The following is an 18,232-nucleotide window of genomic DNA, read 5'->3' as shown; positions in this document are numbered from 1 at the left end:
AGTTGCTTATGCAAGTAGACAACTACATGAAAGCAAGCTATTCCAATGCTTGCTTAGCTATCTTGCATGATCAAGGCAATCAAGGCATGCACATGGATGAAGATGACTCAGCAGTACAAGTGTATAAGAAGCCAACCTTTGCTTGGTGCCAAGTACAATATTCCATGGAATTTTAGTGACAAGAACATGTCACATCATGTAAGTCCACACAAGATAATTGGTGCCATTGAGCTTGTCGATGGCACCAAACACTCCCAATAAATCATTATTATTTTTGCCCTTTGAAGTAATTCAGCAAGATAATATGTCCAGGATACGCAGAGAGAGAATATGAACCCTTGAGAGAGAGGATGTTGGACCACTGACAAAATAACTCGCTGGCTGCTTATTGAAATCGGATAAGGTAGAGCGAGTAACTTCTCTCTTGTTGATTGAAGGTAGTAGAGAGAGAGTGGCAGATTGAGAAAGATAAGTGAATGCAATAGATCCTTAGGGTGGCGTTTAATGCAAAAGGAAGTTGGCAGGTAGGACACAACTTTGCATGACCAAGTGAGCGTGTTAGCAAAAAACTTTTTGGTTGTGGGGTGGTAGAGGTCAGTAGATGATTGGAAATGCACAATAAAGGTAGCTTGGTGATGTGGGAAGGCATCGCTTTTGCTGAGCAGGCGGCAAGTTGGAAAGACTACAGGGTAGTTGTATAGGAAGGCAATTGAAATGGTGATCAATTGCTGTGACCACGTAGGGAAGCCCTTTGTTGGGATTAAGTGGTGCTATAGAATCAATAGACCTACTCGGGAAGGCAGCACAACATGTAGAGGCTGAAGATGGAAGCCTTAGCAAAGGTAGAGGTGGTAAATGATGGAGCTGATTGTTGCCGATGGGAGCCCAACCAACAGCTGGCTCTTGCGTAGGAAAAAGGGAACAAGAGGCAACGATGATAGCAACATGGTGATGTGTGGTTGTTGACAACCACTAGTCAAAGTAAGCAAAAGCCGACAAGATGGCAATGTCTTCAGGTGGTAGCTAGTTGTGGTATGGCGCTCAATGGTAATGGCTGTGTTGGGGGTGGTTGCGAGCGATAGCTATGGTGGAACTTGGCTTTGATACTACTATTGGCTCAGGTGTGAAGTAATTGTGGGCATGAGAGAGAGAGAGAGAGAGAGAGAGAGAGAGAGAGAGAGAGAGAGAGAGAATTGAAGCACAACATACTTGATCACATATGAAAGCCGATGCATTAATGAATGAATGAAAGTACAATGCTTTGAAGACACATAGTGAATAATATCACAATTAATGTGCTAGGGTTGTGCCAAATGTTTTTACAGATAAACCTAACCCTAAAAAGGCTTTCTCGTCATAAAAAACCTTAACCTTGCTAGAGATTGTCACCCCCTGGACTGGCATTTTTCTCAGTTAGGGTGGTTACATATGCAGTTTTCCAGTCAGGCAGTCATTTGAGAGTTTCGGTGTGCGGAGCAGGTTTGCCACGTCAGCAGCAGCCATGCAGGATGCAGTTGGACTGCCACATGGCAGTCCAGTTGGACAGCTGTACAGTCGGCCAGTTTTTCTGCATAGTCGGTTGCATTAAATGACCTGATTATTTCTTGGCATTTTTTCAAGCTATAAATAGCTTGCCACCAGCATACTCTCTCATTCTTGCAGTTGCAGATTTCAGGGCTGAGATTGGGCAGATTGCAGCAGACTTCAAGGTGTCCAGCAAGGAGACATTGTGAAGGTCGAGATACGTAGACATATGGTTTGCACCCGTGTACATATCTACATTCCTTTGTATTCAGCATACTTTATACAACAGATCTTCATGTTCTTCTGTCTCTTTCTCTCTCTTTTCTCTCCGTGTTCACTCTACTCTCTCAGTCTTGGTCCCATGCTTCCACACTGTTGCGCTCTGACATGGTATCAGAGCAGTGAAGATGGACTGATTGAGTGAAGAACCCATCTGAAGAAGAGATTTCAGCGCAACACAAGGCTGCATTTTCAGCATTCAGGAGTGAGTGGGAGGGCTGCACATTGAAACAAGGCTGAAGCGAGCATGGGCATGCGAGAAAGGATCAAAGTTGGTGAAGTTACTGCTGTTTGCTGCTGTTCCAAGAGGAGAAAGGCTGAGATTTTGGCCTTCAAGTGTGGATTTTACCTTTTCATCGCCTCTGGTGGGTGAAGGAGGAGCGGGACGAGCAAACCATAGTCGTAGTAGGCTGTATTTTCACAGTCGGAGGGGGTTGTTTTTGTGTTTTGTGGAGGCATTGTAGGTGAAGATGTCTTTTGAGGTCGAGATAGAGTTTCAGGTGATCATGGATCGGAAGGTGCATGTCCTACCGGCTCTTCCATCAGATCAAAAGCTCGATGGCGAGTAGTATTGCATCTGGCGGATCATGATGCTTGCCATATTGGAGTTCTATGATTTGGCGGAGCTTGTTACAGAGGCTATTCGTCATCCTTCTTCGCGTGACGAGTCCAGACTCTCTTCCAGTGAGAAGGCAAAGGCTCATGCACATTGGGATAAACTCAATGCTTACATTCACTCGTTTTTATTTCTCTCATGTACTACAGTTGTTCTCATATCAAGCATTTGACGGTGGCTTGGGAGATATGGCTGGAGTTGGATCATTTGTGTAATCGGATGATCGTCATGAAGTGACTCTCTTTGGAAGTGTAGATGCAGACCATGAGTGTCAATAAGTCATCATCCATGCGGGAGCATATTAACAAGCTAAGGTAGCTTTAGATGTAAGTTCAAAACGCAGGGAAGGTGATCACTTCTGAAGACATGGCGATAATTTTCCTTTCACAGTTATTGCCTTGCTTCAGTGGTTTTTATTCCGCCTTGATTGCTTTAGGGTGGTTTGAGACTTTTTGGTGGGAAGAGTTAGTTCCTATGGTCTTGGACCAAGAGGAGCAACTGAAAGGAACCAATGCTTCAAAATTTGAGGCCTTGGTTGGTCAATCCTCTCAGAAGGGGAAGGACTAGAAGAAGAAGAAGAAGGAAGACAAATCTAAGAAGGACAAAGACAAGGAGTCTACTTGTCACATTTGTGGCAAAACAAGTCACTGAAAGAAGGATTGCCCCGATAAGGAGAAGAAGGAGAAATCTTCAAAGGATTCCGGAGCGGCGGCTGCTCCCTGATCAACTGCTTTCCTCCATTTGGAGGTGGTTGAGGATTCGACCCTGATGGCTTTTGATACTGCGTCGACGGCCCCATTTACTCGGGAGTGGATTGTTGACAGTGGTGCCTCCTGGTACATGACTCCTTTAGCAGGTGTTGCTCATTTGCGGCCTTCCCATGGTCAGATTCTCATTGGTGATAGTTCGTTTATTCCTATTCAAGGATGGGGCAACATGCATATTATTCCGGATGGATGTGGTGGTGCCCATGCATGAGAGGTACTTTATGTGCCGGCTTTAGGGTATCATCTTCTCTCAGTGCATAAGATTTGTGCCCTCAGTCTTTTGGTCGAATTTGATTTGGATTCTTTTTGGATTCTTAATCAAGCATTGAAACAGGTTCTTTCTTCAGGTTATTAGGAGAATGGAGTCTACAAGTTGCGGTCTTCTTCTTCCTTGACTTCTCTTCTTCTTACCTCTCAAACTCAGTCCGAGCTTTGGTATGCTCGGTTTGGCCACCTCAATTATAATTACCTTTGTTTGGAAGGTGTCTAAGAACCAATTTGTTCGAGGTTTGTTGAAGATTGTGATGAGCCAACAACCTTGTGTATCCTGCATCCGCAGGAAGCAGACTCGTGATGTTGTTTCCAGCAAGGCTTTGAGGCGGTCTTCAGCACTCTTGGAGTTTCTACCTATGTTTGTGGACCAATGAGGACGGAGTCCCTTAGAGGGAGCTTGTATTTCATGCTAATTGTGGATGATTACAGGAGGATGACATGGGTCTATTTCTTGAAGTTGAAGTCAAAGGCTTTCTCCAACTTTAAGGATTGGTTGCTCTTTGAGGAGAACCGATCGGGGCAGAAGCTGAAGACCTTACGATCGGATAAGGGCGGAGAATTTGTTTCTAATGAGTTTACTTGTTTTTGTGCAGATTATGATATTTACTAGGAGTTTGCCAATACAAACACCCCTCAGGAGAATGGCATCTTGGAGCAGAAGAATACATAGTGTGATCGAGATGGCCTGTACTATGATGGAGCATCGTCAAACACCTCAGTGTCTATGGGCTTAGGTTGTGGCTACTGCAGTCCACATCCTTAATCGTTTCCCTACTTCTGCTGTTGTTGGTATGACTCCTTATGAGGTGTACTTTGAGTCAAAGCCAGATATTTTTTATTTCAGGGTCTTTGGGTGTGATGCCTATGTTTACATCCCGAAGACACAACGTGAAAGATTTGAAGTGGCTTTCAAAAGAAGACAGGTGTTTGTGGGCTATAGCTTGTAGTCTCAAGGCTATTGATTGTATGATCCTGTTAAGCGGGATGTCTACACGAGCCGTGGAGATTCCGGTGATAGGTGGACCCCAGGGATTGTACCTCTCAAGCCTGCGTCTCTTGAGGACTCTTCTTCGAATGAGGAGTCGAGTTCCACCGATTGCTTCTACATTGTCGGTGGACCTTCCAGAAACTTCAGCGAATGGAGAGAGCCAAGGCGAGATCCGGCCTTCTCTCTGTTGGGTTGACATGCTTCGAGATTCAAGGGTTGAGGGGGTCCGTGAGGAGTGGCAACCGCAAGATGGATTGCGGAGGTCACGGAGGCAGCGAGTATATTCTATGGAGCTTATTTGCTCTAACTACTGCTTGATGTCCCATGTTATGCAGGATAGAGAGCCTACCTTTGTGAAGGAGGCTTTACAGTTTGATGATTGGCGGAAAGTAGTGGAAGCCAAGTTGGAGGCTATTGAGCGGAACGGCACTTGGTACCTTGTGCCTCGTCCCTCTCATAAGAAGGTGATTGGTGTCAAATGGGTCTTCAAAACCAAGTACCATAGTGATGGCTCTTTGGACAAGCACGAGGCTCGTCTTGTTGCTAAAGGTTTTGCTCAGCACCTAGGTATTGATTTCCATGATACTTTTGGCCCCACTGCTCGTATGGCAACAATCCGTGCTGTTCTTGCCGTGGCAGGTCATAGGAGATGACCCGTCTTTTAGTTGGATGTGAAGTCGGCCGCCTTGAACGGTGATTTGAAGGAGGAGATTTATGTAGAGCAAACTCCTAGCTTTGGTCCCTCAAGACGGGAAGGTTTATAGGTTGAAGAAGGCCTTGTATGGCCTGAAGCAGGCTCCGCGTGCTTGGAACGAGAAGATTAATTCGTTTTTCTAGTCAAAGTTGGGATATCGGCTCTCTAGGGCCGATCTGCAGCTTTATGTGCACACTTTCGAGGGCGGTCGTATGTTGTTTGTTTTGTATGTTGATGACTTGATTGTTATAGGTGACCATGTCCAGAAGGTCGAAGAGACAAAGACAGCCTTACATAAGAAGTTCGAGATGATGGATTTAGGACTTCTCAATTTCTTTTTGGGCCACAAGATTTATCAAACTCAGAGGGGGATTTTCATCTCTCAGCAGAGATATGTACAAGAGCTCTTGGTGACTTTTGAGATGGAGGATTGATGGTCCATTTCTACCCCTATGGATTCGAACTGGAAGCCACTTCACACTCAGATTCTCCTTTGGCGGATGCTACCTGCTACCATCAGCTGATTGGATTGTTGATTTGACTCCTCAATACACGGGTTGATCTATGTTTTGTTGTAGGTCTCTTGGCTGGGTTCATGAGTGTACCTCAGGAGATGCATTGGCAGGGTGCCTAGAAGATGCTACGGTTTCTGAGGGGGACCTCCAACATAGGGATTTACTATCCATCAGGTATAGGTGCTTCCGATCTTGTCCTTGCAGGCTGGAGTGATTCGGATTGGGTTGGCGATGTGGACCATAGGCCCATGGTAGCCCTATCTTCGATTGAGGTGGAGTATGGGGTGGTGTCTTCAACCACATGTGAGTCTATGTGGCTTCGGAGATTGTTGGAGGAGCTTGGCTGCCCCCAGATTCGTCCTACTTTCTGCGGTGCGACAATGAGAGTTGCATTGCCTTGGCAAGGAAGTCTCGTATTCCATTCTCGGACGAAGCACATAGAGATCCGATTCCACTTCATCAAGGAGAAGCTTTTGGATGAGACCATTGATGTAGAGTACTGTAAGACCGAGGACAATCTTGTAGATCTATATACGAAGGTGCTTCCCCAGGCTCTACTTCACCGCCATTCAAGATCCGTCAGCCTTATGCCTCGTCTAGGATTTGAGAGGGGGTGTTAGAGATTGTCATCCCTTGGACATGCATTTTTCCGAGTTAGGGTGGTTACATATGCAGTTTTCCAGCTGGGCAGCCATCTGAGAGAGTTTCGGTGTGTAGAGCAGGTTTGCCACGTCAGCAGTGCCATGTCAGCAGCAACCACACAGGATGCAATCAGACTGCCATGTGGCAGTTAATTCGCTGAAATTAAGCAAACATTTGGACTCTTTTTCTGCTGCTATAAAAAAACAAAATAGGCTTTTGTTGGTGGTTACATTTTTATAAAAAAATATTGTGAAATATAGCAGATACCATGAGTCTTTTGATCATCCGCAAGAAAAATATCTAACTAGATTTATCCGGTATCACCTATGGTTCTCATTCTAGAGGATCTGGAATGCTGCCGACTAGTATGTTGTTTAGTCTCTTATCTTCGAAGGAATAGGCAATATTTTTTAGATGATGGGTTGGTAGTCCAGTCGAACTGCTGTATAGTCGGCCGGTTTTTCTGCACAGTGACCTTGAATGCAGCCGACCTGATTATTTCTTGGCATTTTTCCAGGCTATAAATAGCATGCCACCAGCATACTCTCTCATTCTTGCAGTTGCAGATTTTAGGGTAGAGATCGGGCAGATTGCAGCAGACTTCGAGGTGTCCAACAGGGAGACATTGTTGAGGTCGAGATACGCAGACATATGGACTGCACCCGTGTACATATCTGCATTCCTTTGTATTCAGCATACTTTATACAGCAGATCTTCACGTTCTTTTGTCTCTTTCTCTCTCTCTCTTCTCTCCGTGTTCACTGTACTGTCTCAGTCTTGGTCCCACACTTCCGCATTGTTGCACTCTAACAAACCCTAGTCTCACAAGTCCTACATGATTCGGGGTAACAACTGTTGTAAATGATAGTTTAAACACACTAGTGAGCCCAAAACATGGAATAAAGGACATTGTGGAGCCAATGAGATGGCCTACACATCTCCTTCAAGGACATGGTTGTTACCCTTTTGGCAAAGCTACCTGTCTAGTATGGTGTTCGTATTCTTCTTTGATCACTTTGGGACAAGTCAATACCATCAAGTGGGAGGAGCCCATGATATTGGATTAGGAGTGTGAAGAAATGCCCTAAATGCAAATACACAAACACAATTGTAGGACAAAGCACAGACTGATAATAGAACATAGTTAGGGTTTGGGTAACTCAGAGACAATGAACACACTGAATAATCTGGAATGAATGAATCTGAATAATACGATGCTCATGCGGCAAACACACTATGTAGTGAATGAATATTGTTGTTGAGAAATCAAGTCTTAAGTGCATTTCCTCTGCTTCATTCCTATTTTGTTTTCCATTTATATCCCCAAAAAGGCTTTATTTGGATCATTATTTATTGTCAAGGCACTACCTGAGAAAGCCAAGGTGCCACCTGAGAGACTTCACTAAGTGCCACTCGAGAGAGTTGGGGCACCACCTGAGATAGTTTGTGCCTATAAATATGGCACTAACTTGCCTCATTCTTCATCCCACACATTCATTCATTCCAACATTGTATCACTTTGTTCCATATTCTTCTCTCCTTTCTCTATTGTCTCCATTGTTGTTCACATCCCACAAGGAGGACATTACAGTTTGTGGCTTCTGCATCCATCTTTGCTTGGCGTTTTGCAGCCTATATCATTTGGTGTCAATCCTCCTCACATGATGTCATCATTAGGCTTCGTTTGTAAAGTAGATTCAAGCTGTTTACAGCAGGTTACTGTTAGCAATCATGTTAATCATGCATTGTCATCTCCTGCTTGTGAGCCTCAGTCTGAGTCAGATAGGGGCATTAGGAGCTTTGACATGTCTGTTATGTGCTTTGACGGAGGAGGCAACTCATTCTAAAGTATGCACTTCTTCTCCCAGTCGAGTTTTGTGTGCATTTATTGCATTTCCAGTTAGTTTCCAGCCTCTGCCAGTGCTGCCTACCTGCCTCTAGAGTGCCCAGGATGCCAGTCATCATTTTTTGGATTTTTTGGTGCAGCCAGACTGCATTTTTTGCAGCCCCAGGGTATTATTCAGTAGGTTGGCCAGATTTGGAGGCAGCTGACCCTCCTCACTTGGCACTTTCATCTTCCTCCCTTCCTTGGTAGGTGCTCCGCTGGTTGCTGTGGTCTCCTCTGTCTCCAGTGTGGACAGCAGGCTGGATATTCTGTCACTGTCACCATCACTATCACCATCACCATCTCCATCACTGTCGGTCTTGTTGTCATCATTTCAAGCTTGATCTAGTGCCCTCACTGACGCCTCAGGCTGCATGTGGGGACTGATCAGTCCACTCCTTTGTATTTCACATTCTTTTCAGTTAGTCAATATATATTTTCTTCATCTCTCTCTCTCTCTCTCTCTCTCTCTCTCTCTGTTTACGGTTCCTAAAGGGCTGCCCAGCAGTCGCCTGGCTCTACAGGCACTTACACAGAGAGATCTTCATCAGACATTCTTGTGTTTTCTACTCCAGTTAGCTGCCCAACAATCGCCTTGATAGCAAACCATCATTTGGGAGAGATTTCAACATATCCTTTATCGTTGATAGCCCCTAAGGATTGCGTTTTGCTCCCTCTATAGTTGGTTGTCCCTTCCTTCATCCTTCAGTACTTGCCTTCGATATCCTATTGCTGGAGAGCTTCGGTTCCATTGTATCAGCTTGATTCTTTTAGCATGATTCATTGATTGATCATTCATCATCATCTTCTTCTTCTTTTGTGTTTTTTGAAATTTTTCTCTCTTCAGTGTTTGCTACGCACACTCTTTGTTTCTCCCCGCAAACCCTACTATCTCTTCGGTTTGCTTTCACAACAATCATATCTTGACATGGTATTAGAGCATGCATGTTATTTTGACATGTTATCAGAGCTAGAGGTGCTCAGAGAACCAAGAAGATCCTTTGCATTGGAGAAGGCAAAGACAAGTTGGAGCAATGACAACATCTTTTGATCCCCCCCCCCCCCCAAAAAAAAAACCCCCCAAATTTCTATTGCATCATTGGGAGTTATCCCTATCTTCTTCTCCCTCCCACCCTCCCTTTTATATGTTGATACTCTAGTGCTACGGTGGATCTTCAGCCTTGAAGGCATTGGTTCAAATTTAATGGGTATTTGATCACTCTTTAGTCAATCATTGCAAGTAACAATGGTTCAAGATTGGCATTCTTGAGTCTTTTGAAGACTTCAAGTGGACTCTTAATCAATGGAAGACCTATATGGAGTTTCCATCAATTGTTCTAAAGGTATTTGATCTATTTCAGCAAGCCACATTAATCTCAAGCATTAAACAAAGTATTATCTACTATTTTCCAATCTCTCCAATTCCAATTGTTGTGGAGCTCGAGATACCTTCTTTGGCACCGCCGGTGGCATTTCCTTGATCTTTAGATGTTTCGGAGGTTGTGATCCATGAGTTTCTTGATTCCCTCTCTCTCCTAAGAGGGAGGATTCAATGGAGGATTTAGAGGAGGCTCATCTTTCTTCTTGAAAGGGGGATTCCATTCCTTTGGCTTCAAAGGGGATCCGCTCTCATCTTGCAATTGTTCACACACCTTGTTGACAACCCTTGGGGTGGTTGACATCTCTATGCCATATCACCCATTTCAATCCCCATCTCCTCATCTCTTTACTCATCCTCTTTATACCATTCACACCCAATGTCTATAGGTTCTTTATAGCTCAAGGTTTTGGATGTTTTAACCATGGCTTGGTGGCTTGGCCTACATATACCTTCTCGCATGGAGTCATGAAGCTTGTGGCTTCTCTCCCGAGATTGAGTTTTCGGCTCTATCAGCTCATTATGTCTATTGTTCTTCACTACATGTTACCTTATAGGTGGAACATTGGGTTACCCAGGTTGATCTTCTTCTCTCTCTCACTCCTCTTTTTTTTTTGTGGGCCTAAGAGGGGGTGCTGAGAAATCAAGACATTAAGTACATTTTGCTTACTTCATTCCTATTTTGGTTTTCATTTATATCCCCCAAAAGGCTTTATTGGATCATTATTTAGTGTTGGGGCACCACCTAAGGGACTTCAGTGGGTGCCACTTGAGAGAGTTGGAGTACCACTCGAGATAGTTTGTGCCTATAAATATGGCATTGACTTTTCTTGTTTTTCATCCCACACATTCATTTCTTTTGACACTATATCACTCTCTTCTATATTCTTCTCTACTTTTCCTCTATCCTCTCTAGTTGTTCACACCCTGCGAGGAGAACATTATGGTTCGTGGCTCATGCGTCCATCTCTACTTGGTGTTTTGCAGCCTACATCATTTGGTGTTAGTCTTTCTGACCTGGTGTCATCATTAAGCTTCTTTTGTAGCAAATTCAGGCCGTTTAGAAACATCCTCTTTTATCAGTCCTATACAGCCCCTGAGGATTGCGATTTCCTCCCTCTACAGTTGGTTGTCCCTTGCCTCATCTTTTAGCATTTCCCTTTGATATCCTACTGTGGGATTTCACTCCCTTCACTTGTTTAGATTCCCTACAGGTGTTGCCACATGATTAGATAGGACAATGCAATTATCTTTAGAGCTTTTGGCTCTCTTGTATTAGCTTGATTTACTTAGCATAATTTAATGATTCATCATTCATCATTCATCATCATCATCTTCTATGTTTTTCACACACTTTGTGTTTCTCCCTACAAACCCTATTGAACTCTATTGTCTCTCTAGTTTGCATTCACAACAATCATATTTTAAAAACTGTACCCTAAACTCTCGTATTTGGAGGATTGAGGCAAAGATAATGAGTTGGAGCATGTGTTGTACTTTGACGGATCTTGAAATGTAGCCGTGTGGATGTTAGAATAGTGTTAGACAAGCAAAGGAGAGGGAAAATTTGCAAACATAACCTCGACTAGGTGGCCCTTAGGTAGGAGAGCACCAAGATGTGGTGAATGCAGTAGAAAGTGTGAAATGTAGCCTGCAGATGTCAAACGCAGCCATGAGATGAAGTTGCTAGTTGTTGGAGATGATGCAAATGTAGTAAATGCAGCCGGAAAGCTACCACCAGTTGCAAACACATCTTGTGTAGGATAGATGACAGTTACAGCATGGTGGAGGTTGGAAATAGAGGCCAGATGGGTGTAGACAATGTTGGGTAGCTTTGTGTTGGGACGTCCTCTACGAACAGGGTGTGGACAACAAAGCTCTAGCATGTGAAACCTACAATAACGAGATTGGGGAGAGTGGGAGGATAGATTGTCTATTTATAGAAAGTTTGGGACTTCCCAAATTAGGGTTTACATGTGGGACACTGAAAAACTCTCTCAAACTGCTTCAAGTTTAAAGGAAATGGTTAAAATTCATTAATAAACTTGAGTTTGGGGCTGTTTAATGAAAGCTAATGGTAATTTAGCTCAACACCCCCTCTTAGGCCTAAAATTGGGATCTAAAAGGGACCGTAAACAAACCCAAGCCCTTTTCCTTTTTGTTTTTTTCTCAAGGTGTCTCAGCTCAAAGTAGGCAAGGCAATGGGCAAAGGATGCATGTTATTGGGTTTTGCTCACGCTTACGCTCACACAAGAGTGTAGTGATCCACACATAGGACAAGAGGGCACTTTTTTACTCTTCGTAGGAGAGTTTTTTTCCCCTCAGTCACTTTTATTTTTGTCTGTGTATTTACGTTACACATTTTGGTCACTTATTACACAATACACATATTTGTGTGTGAATGCACTTTTAAGTGGCTTTCACAACCCTAAAGTCCAAGGGTTGTACTTTGTACTTTTCACTTCACATTCTATTATGCAAACTGTCATGTTGTGACCACTTCCTCTCTCTCTGAGTCGTGTGCACTTCTTTTTGCTCCATTGCTGTACTTCAATCTTACATTTGGTATCGGAGTTGTTCAACCAGCTGTCTCTTTGCTCTTTACTCTCAGCTCAGTCCATGTGTTACTCTTGCCAGTGGTGACTTGCGTTTCTAATGCGCCTTCTCTGTTCTCCTTGATCTCTGCAACTTGTTATGATTGTTTAAAACAATCAAAACCCCTAATTCACAGGCGCAGTCCAAAGCTACCACATAAGCATGGGCAGAGTCCAAAAAGCCCTACTTTTACAGGTGTAGTCCAGAATTGCCATGTCAGCACGTGTGTAGTTCAGAATTGCTTCAGATTTGTTCCAATGTCATGAGGACATATATTTTTAAAACCTCACTTAACATGTGGATTAATTTTTAACCACATGGTTAAGTAAATGCTACACATGTGAGGTGTAACTAGGGTTATATTAAATTTACAAGCCCGAGACTTGAGAAAATCATGGGATGTCAAAGGCAAACGTTGCTACAAGCTATGTCGCACAGATACTTCGTGGTATCTGTTGCCAGTTGTTGGCATAGGTCATTCATTTGGCCATAAGTGTTAGTTGGTGACACTAGAGAAGTATCGTTTAATGGTACCTAACACCAATCTGATGGTCAAAGATGGTGTAGAGACACTCGGGAATGGAAGTTGTCTAGCCAATTTAATTATTGACTAGTCAGATTATATTTTTAGGGCACTGAAATAATTATCAGATTATGCTAGAAAAACCATTTGGGAGGAAGGTTGTTGCTTGTCAAAAATACCTATGCAAGACTGAAAAACGTCTTTAGAGGTTGGAGAGAGGCATTTGAGTGGATTTAGCGTGCAAGAGAGAGGAAGGAGATGTTGTTGGTCTGATTTGTCTCCATTGGAGGACCTTCTGAGGCAGCCAAGGGTAGGAGAAGACCAATCAATAGCAGGTGATAGAATCTACAGGCTGTTGAGATAGGGCAGCAGCAGTAAATGATTGATTTTCTTCAGTTCTTTGCATCTACAAGCTGTTGAGACAATGGAGCAGCAATAAATGACTGATTTTCTTCAATTCTTTGCAAAGAAAGCTCGAATTTTCTCTCTCCTCAACATTCTCTCTCATCTCCCAGCCTTTCTATAACTTGCTCCAAAGATTACAGCATTGAGATCACCAAAGGCCGAGAAATGTTAGATATCTCTGTTGTAAACCCTAATCTACAGCAGAAAGTAGGGTTTAACAGTAGCCTCAGAAAGCGTGCAAGAAAATTGGAAGCTCCAAGACTTGGATTCAATAGGGCTAAAGCTGTTTTTAGTCAAATTCAAGTGAAGGGACCAACAAATCAATGAATTTGGGGCATTGTCTATCAAAGCGGGTGAAGGCCAATTGATTGCCCAAATCAAGGGGCAAATCAGATTGAAGACTTGTTGGTCATTTTTTACAGCAAGGGAAGTTGGAATACCGAAAGGGATTGGGAGAATCTCATTGTACATTAGCTTCTTCTTTAATTAAGTCAAACAAATACCAAAAGGGGTGCTAGTTTTGGGGCCAACAAGGTATCCAATGTCCAAGATTATATGGTAAAGTGTGCATTTCAGTTTTGTGAATTTGTTTATTGCTGTAAATAGTGTTTAATCAGGTTATTTACCACCCTATCCGAGGAGGAAGGTTGGTTTGATCCAGTCTGCCATGTCAACAGCCATGCAACTCAAAATTGGTTTAGCTTGCTCTCGAGTTGCCACATCAGCATATTTTGAGATCTGCGCAGCTGCTATAGGTATATTTTATTATTTTAATCAGAATTTCAGAGCCAAAGCAAAGGGCTTTTGCAAGAACAAGTCAATTTTTGCTTCAACAAATGCTTTAGTGCACAAATTGAAGAAATTTGCATATATTTGGGTCAGAAAATTCGGGGTTTTTGTATTTTTGGCAAACATTGGTACATGCAATGTGTTTTTAGTCTGAAATTGACTATAACTATGCACATTGGACAATCAAAATTTTGGAGCTTTTGTGTTTTAGTGCTACTGAGCACTCTTATTGCTTTGGATAGCATGTTGTTTGCTGAAATTTGGAAAATTTTAGCACATTGAGACAGTATCGGTTAAGTGTGACACGATTTGGTGGTTCTTTTGACTGAATTTAAGAAATTTGGTCAGAAAATTTGGGGTTTTTGTATTTTTTGCAAACATTGGCACATGTAGTGTGTTTTTAGTCTGAAATTGACTATAACTATGCACATTGGATAGTCAAATTTTTGGGGCATTGAGGCAGTATTGGTCAAGTGTGACGATTTGGAGGTTATTTTGAGTGAATTTGGTCAATTACAGCTTGGCATTGCTGTAATTTTTTGGAATTTGAAGATTTCCAGGTCAACTAACTTTAATAAGTGCTCTTTTTGCATTTGATTAAGTGACATTTATCATGGCACCTCATGGACAGAATGATGTCTTCACTTATGTTTCGAAAGAGGATAGATTGGATGGCAACAACTATTCTTTGTGGTTCTTTATGATGAAAATTGTGCTTGTTGCAAAAGGTCTTTGGGATTATGCTAGTAGAAAAGAAGTACATTTTGGTGATTTGACTCCTGCAACCCTCCACAAGTAGGAGGTCATGGACAAGGGCAAGAGGGTGCAACATTAAGCTCTCAAGAAGCTGCAGGATGTGGACAAAGGCAAGAAGTTGCTGCACAGCCACCACCCCAAAGAACAGCTGCTCAGAGGACTTGGGACACTAGGGATGCCCAAGCATTGTCACTTATTTCATTGGCAGTTCTGTAGTTGATAATTCCGCATGTTCATTTTGCTACTACTTCACGAGTACCATGGCTTACACTTTAGCACATGTTTGCTAATAAGAATTGAGGCACACATTTCTGTTTCGAAGGAGAAGCTTGAAAATGTGAAGATGGAAGAAGATGATGCTATGTAAGATTACCTTAATAAAATTAAGGACTTGCGTGAGCAATTGATTAATGTAGATGAGTGTTATTTTGATTCTCATATGATTTTTACTACTTTGAATTCTTTGCCCCATCTTATTTGGCCTTCCACACTACATTGAATCTTACAATATGGGTTTCTCCATAGTCACTTTTTTTCAATTGGTTAGCTTATTGTTGGAAGAATAGCAAGCAAAGAAGAATAATGTTGTGGATGTAGTAGCTTTTGAACAAGCTTTTGTGGCAAAGTAAAAAGGTGAGGGCAAACTCTCCACAAGCAAGAGGTCGTGGACAAAGATAAGAGGGTACAATAGCAAACTCTCAACAAGTAGCAAGATGTGGACAAAGGCAAGAAGTTGCCACACAGCCGCCACCCCAAAGAATAGTTGCTCAAAGGGCTTGGGACACTAGGGATGCCCGAGCATTGTCACTTATTTCATTGGCAGTTTAGCGGTCAATAATGCCACATATTTGTTTTGCTACCACTTCACAAGTAGCATGGCTTACACTTGAGCACATGTTTGCTTGTAAGAATGAGGCACACATTTTTTTTTTAAAAAAGGAGCTTGAAAATGTGGAAGTGAGCTCGCAAAGAAACGCCTCATAGTTATGAAGTACTGGCATATCCTTTTCCAAGATTGGGGTGACTCGCATGAAGTCATTGGTATGCATTGGATTTTTCATACTAAGCTTAAAGTTGATGGGACCTTATACAAATACACAACCTGGCTTGTGATCCAAGGGTTTTGAGCATAGTTACTTGGAACAGGGAACGGGACCCCTTGGAACGGGGGGAACGGCCAAGGTCGGGGAACAGGAACGGGGGGAACAACACATGTCTTAAGTGCCCCAAATATGCCCTGCATGACCCAAATTGCCCCAAAGAACGTCCCTCTAATTTCCCCAATACCCCTCAATGCTTGAAATTGACCCAGATGTCCCAAAATCGACTCAATTACCCCCATAGCTCCAAATTGCCTTGAATTGCCCCAATTATCCTGATTTCCCTTGAAATTAGACAATATAAATGGATGAATACCTTGGAATTGAGGATAGGCTGAAATTTGATTGTGATTTGCAAGAGTTTATAATGCATCAAATTTGAACTTTGCATGGACTCCTAATTAGCTTGTGGGTTGTGTTGACACTTTGAATCTTCAACACGAGAGAGAGAGAGAGAGAGAGAGAGAGAGAGAGAGAGAGAGAGATTAGTGTGTGCACATTAGGCAATGGAGATGGGTGAACATGTGGTAGGAGTGTGACCCAAGCAAAAAGTGGTCGATGAAGTTATTAGGATTTCCACACTATATGAGTAGCTTGTCATGTGATTCTGTCCATGAGGCTTGAAGGGATGAAAAAGAAACTATCAAATCTGCAGATATAATATAATCTGGCTGTTGCCCAAAAAACACCCAAAAACATTGTATGTGCTATTGTGTATATCTTATCGTGACATTTGAAAATCGTGCACAATTTACATATAAGAAATATTTGTTATTGATTACTGATGCAGGTGTCTATGCCAATGAAACTAGCCTGAAAGATAAACTCCGCAGCAAGTATGTTGAAGAAACAGCTGTGGCCTTGAAAGGAAACAGAGCCTTTTATGATGATGTCATATCATCTGATTTTAACTTGACAGTGAGGCTAGTAATTGTATACGGACGGCTGAAAATTGGTTCTGTCAGAAGTGCATTTGAAGAATCTATTGGCACTAGAATAAAGAGGTTTAGTGGCACAGAAAACAAACCATTGCTTCAAAGGTATGTAAAAGATCACATGTGCCACTTCATCTTTTAGTAATGGCAGTCATCTTGCTGTGTCTCATTTGGGGGTTCTGTGCAGCTTCACTCAGTTATTTAGGGATGACATTAAGCTGCCTCAAGGGACAACAATCGATATAACTAGGCATCCTGGACACATTCTCCAAACTCAAAGTAAACATTTTTTAAGATTTTAAATTCTAGATATAGAGAATGAGAATTCTGTTAGTATGCTGGCAACAATTTATTTTCAAGTACACCATTAAATGCTGTTTATTCTGGATCAACAGTACTTGCCACATTTCATAATAGGGATTGATGTTAAAATGGGCAGAACTTAGGAAACAAATTGACTGCTTTCTGTTGCTTATTTTGAGAGAGATGTTTTAGTATTGCACAAAAATTACTGATTTGCATTTCTTGCTGTTGCAGTTGATGGAGTGGAAGTTGGCAGTGTGCAAAGCCCACTCCTGTGCCGTGCTTTCTTGGATCTTTATGTTGGGGAAGAGCCTTTCGATCCCAAGGGCAAAGAAAATATCTTATCTAGTTTAGCTGACACGATCTGCCACTAGGTGTCTCTGCAGTTTTTTATCACCAAATATATCTTTTTGCAAATTAAGCAGTGCTGACTGGGGTTCGAAACCAGAGGTTTACACTGGCCTCACTGATCACAACATAACAACTTGATTGCTGTTTCCAAATTGAATTGAGAAAACCTATGAGATCACCATCTGACCACACTCCTGAATTAAGAGAGTTCAGAGAGTGACTCGCTATCATGAGTAATATAAAAGCTTTGATCAATATTGCTGTAAAACATCTTTGGTATAGGTATATTAAACCAGAAATTGCATCAAAGTCTTGGTAGAGATCTAGCGCCATGTAAGGTATTAGCAAAGTCAGTTGAGTATCTGTAATTATCTTTCAGGGTGCATTTACTGGTTATTTAATCCATGTTTAGGTAACGAAATGCTGAAGCAATTGTCTTTTCTTGAAGATTAAATGCATGTCTACTTGGACCCCTATGTTCTATGTTAGCTGGGTTTACATGATGAGTTTATTGCATTGTGGCACTAATTGTCTGCATGGAGATGTTTGGGCATGACCCTCTAGTTCTGGTCTACTAAGAAGAAAATGCATGAGCTTGGTTGAAGCATCAATTTCCTCTATGTGATCTCATACAGACATTGTAATCATTGATTGTATAAATGTTTAAGTTTCTTGGTGCAGAAGCAAGCTTTTTTCAATTTGTGTCCACCATTGCACTAGTTGGCATAGCCATTTGACTTTTATTTGCACAATAAGATGTGCTTCCAAAAGTCTAGTCTAGGTTGGCCCATGTAAGCAAATGTGCATTGGGATGAAGGCAAAATCGATAGCCTTGTGCTCTAATAATTATGCATGCAACTACTGTTGTATTGAATATTATGTCCACATGATTGTATTGAAGCATGTTTTTGAAG

At 42.2% G+C, this 18,232-nt stretch overlaps 1 protein-coding gene across 1 annotated transcript in view; it reads left to right on the top strand.

Annotated features, from left to right (window-relative positions):
- The window catches only part of LOC148040227 (fatty-acid-binding protein 1-like), a 34,933-nt gene extending 17,245 nt beyond the window's left edge, over window positions 1–17,688 (top strand). The window contains exons 2-4 of the mRNA XM_087666285.1: window positions 16,520–16,769; window positions 16,852–16,943; window positions 17,202–17,688. Coding sequence (XP_087522411.1) covers window positions 16,520–16,769; window positions 16,852–16,943; window positions 17,202–17,341 — 482 coding nt within the window. The 3' untranslated portion in view covers window positions 17,342–17,688. The remainder of the gene's footprint in view (window positions 1–16,519; window positions 16,770–16,851; window positions 16,944–17,201) is intronic.
- The last annotated feature ends 544 nt before the right edge of the window (window positions 17,689–18,232 follow it).

Source organism: Lygodium microphyllum, chromosome 2, assembly GCF_053477565.2.
Source record: "Lygodium microphyllum isolate KBCC chromosome 2, Lygodium_microphyllum_v1.1.10, whole genome shotgun sequence".
Lineage (NCBI taxonomy): Eukaryota > Viridiplantae > Streptophyta > Polypodiopsida > Schizaeales > Lygodiaceae > Lygodium > Lygodium microphyllum.
The sequence above is the reverse complement of the archived record's forward strand: the minus strand, read 5'-3'. Positions and strand labels throughout refer to the sequence as shown.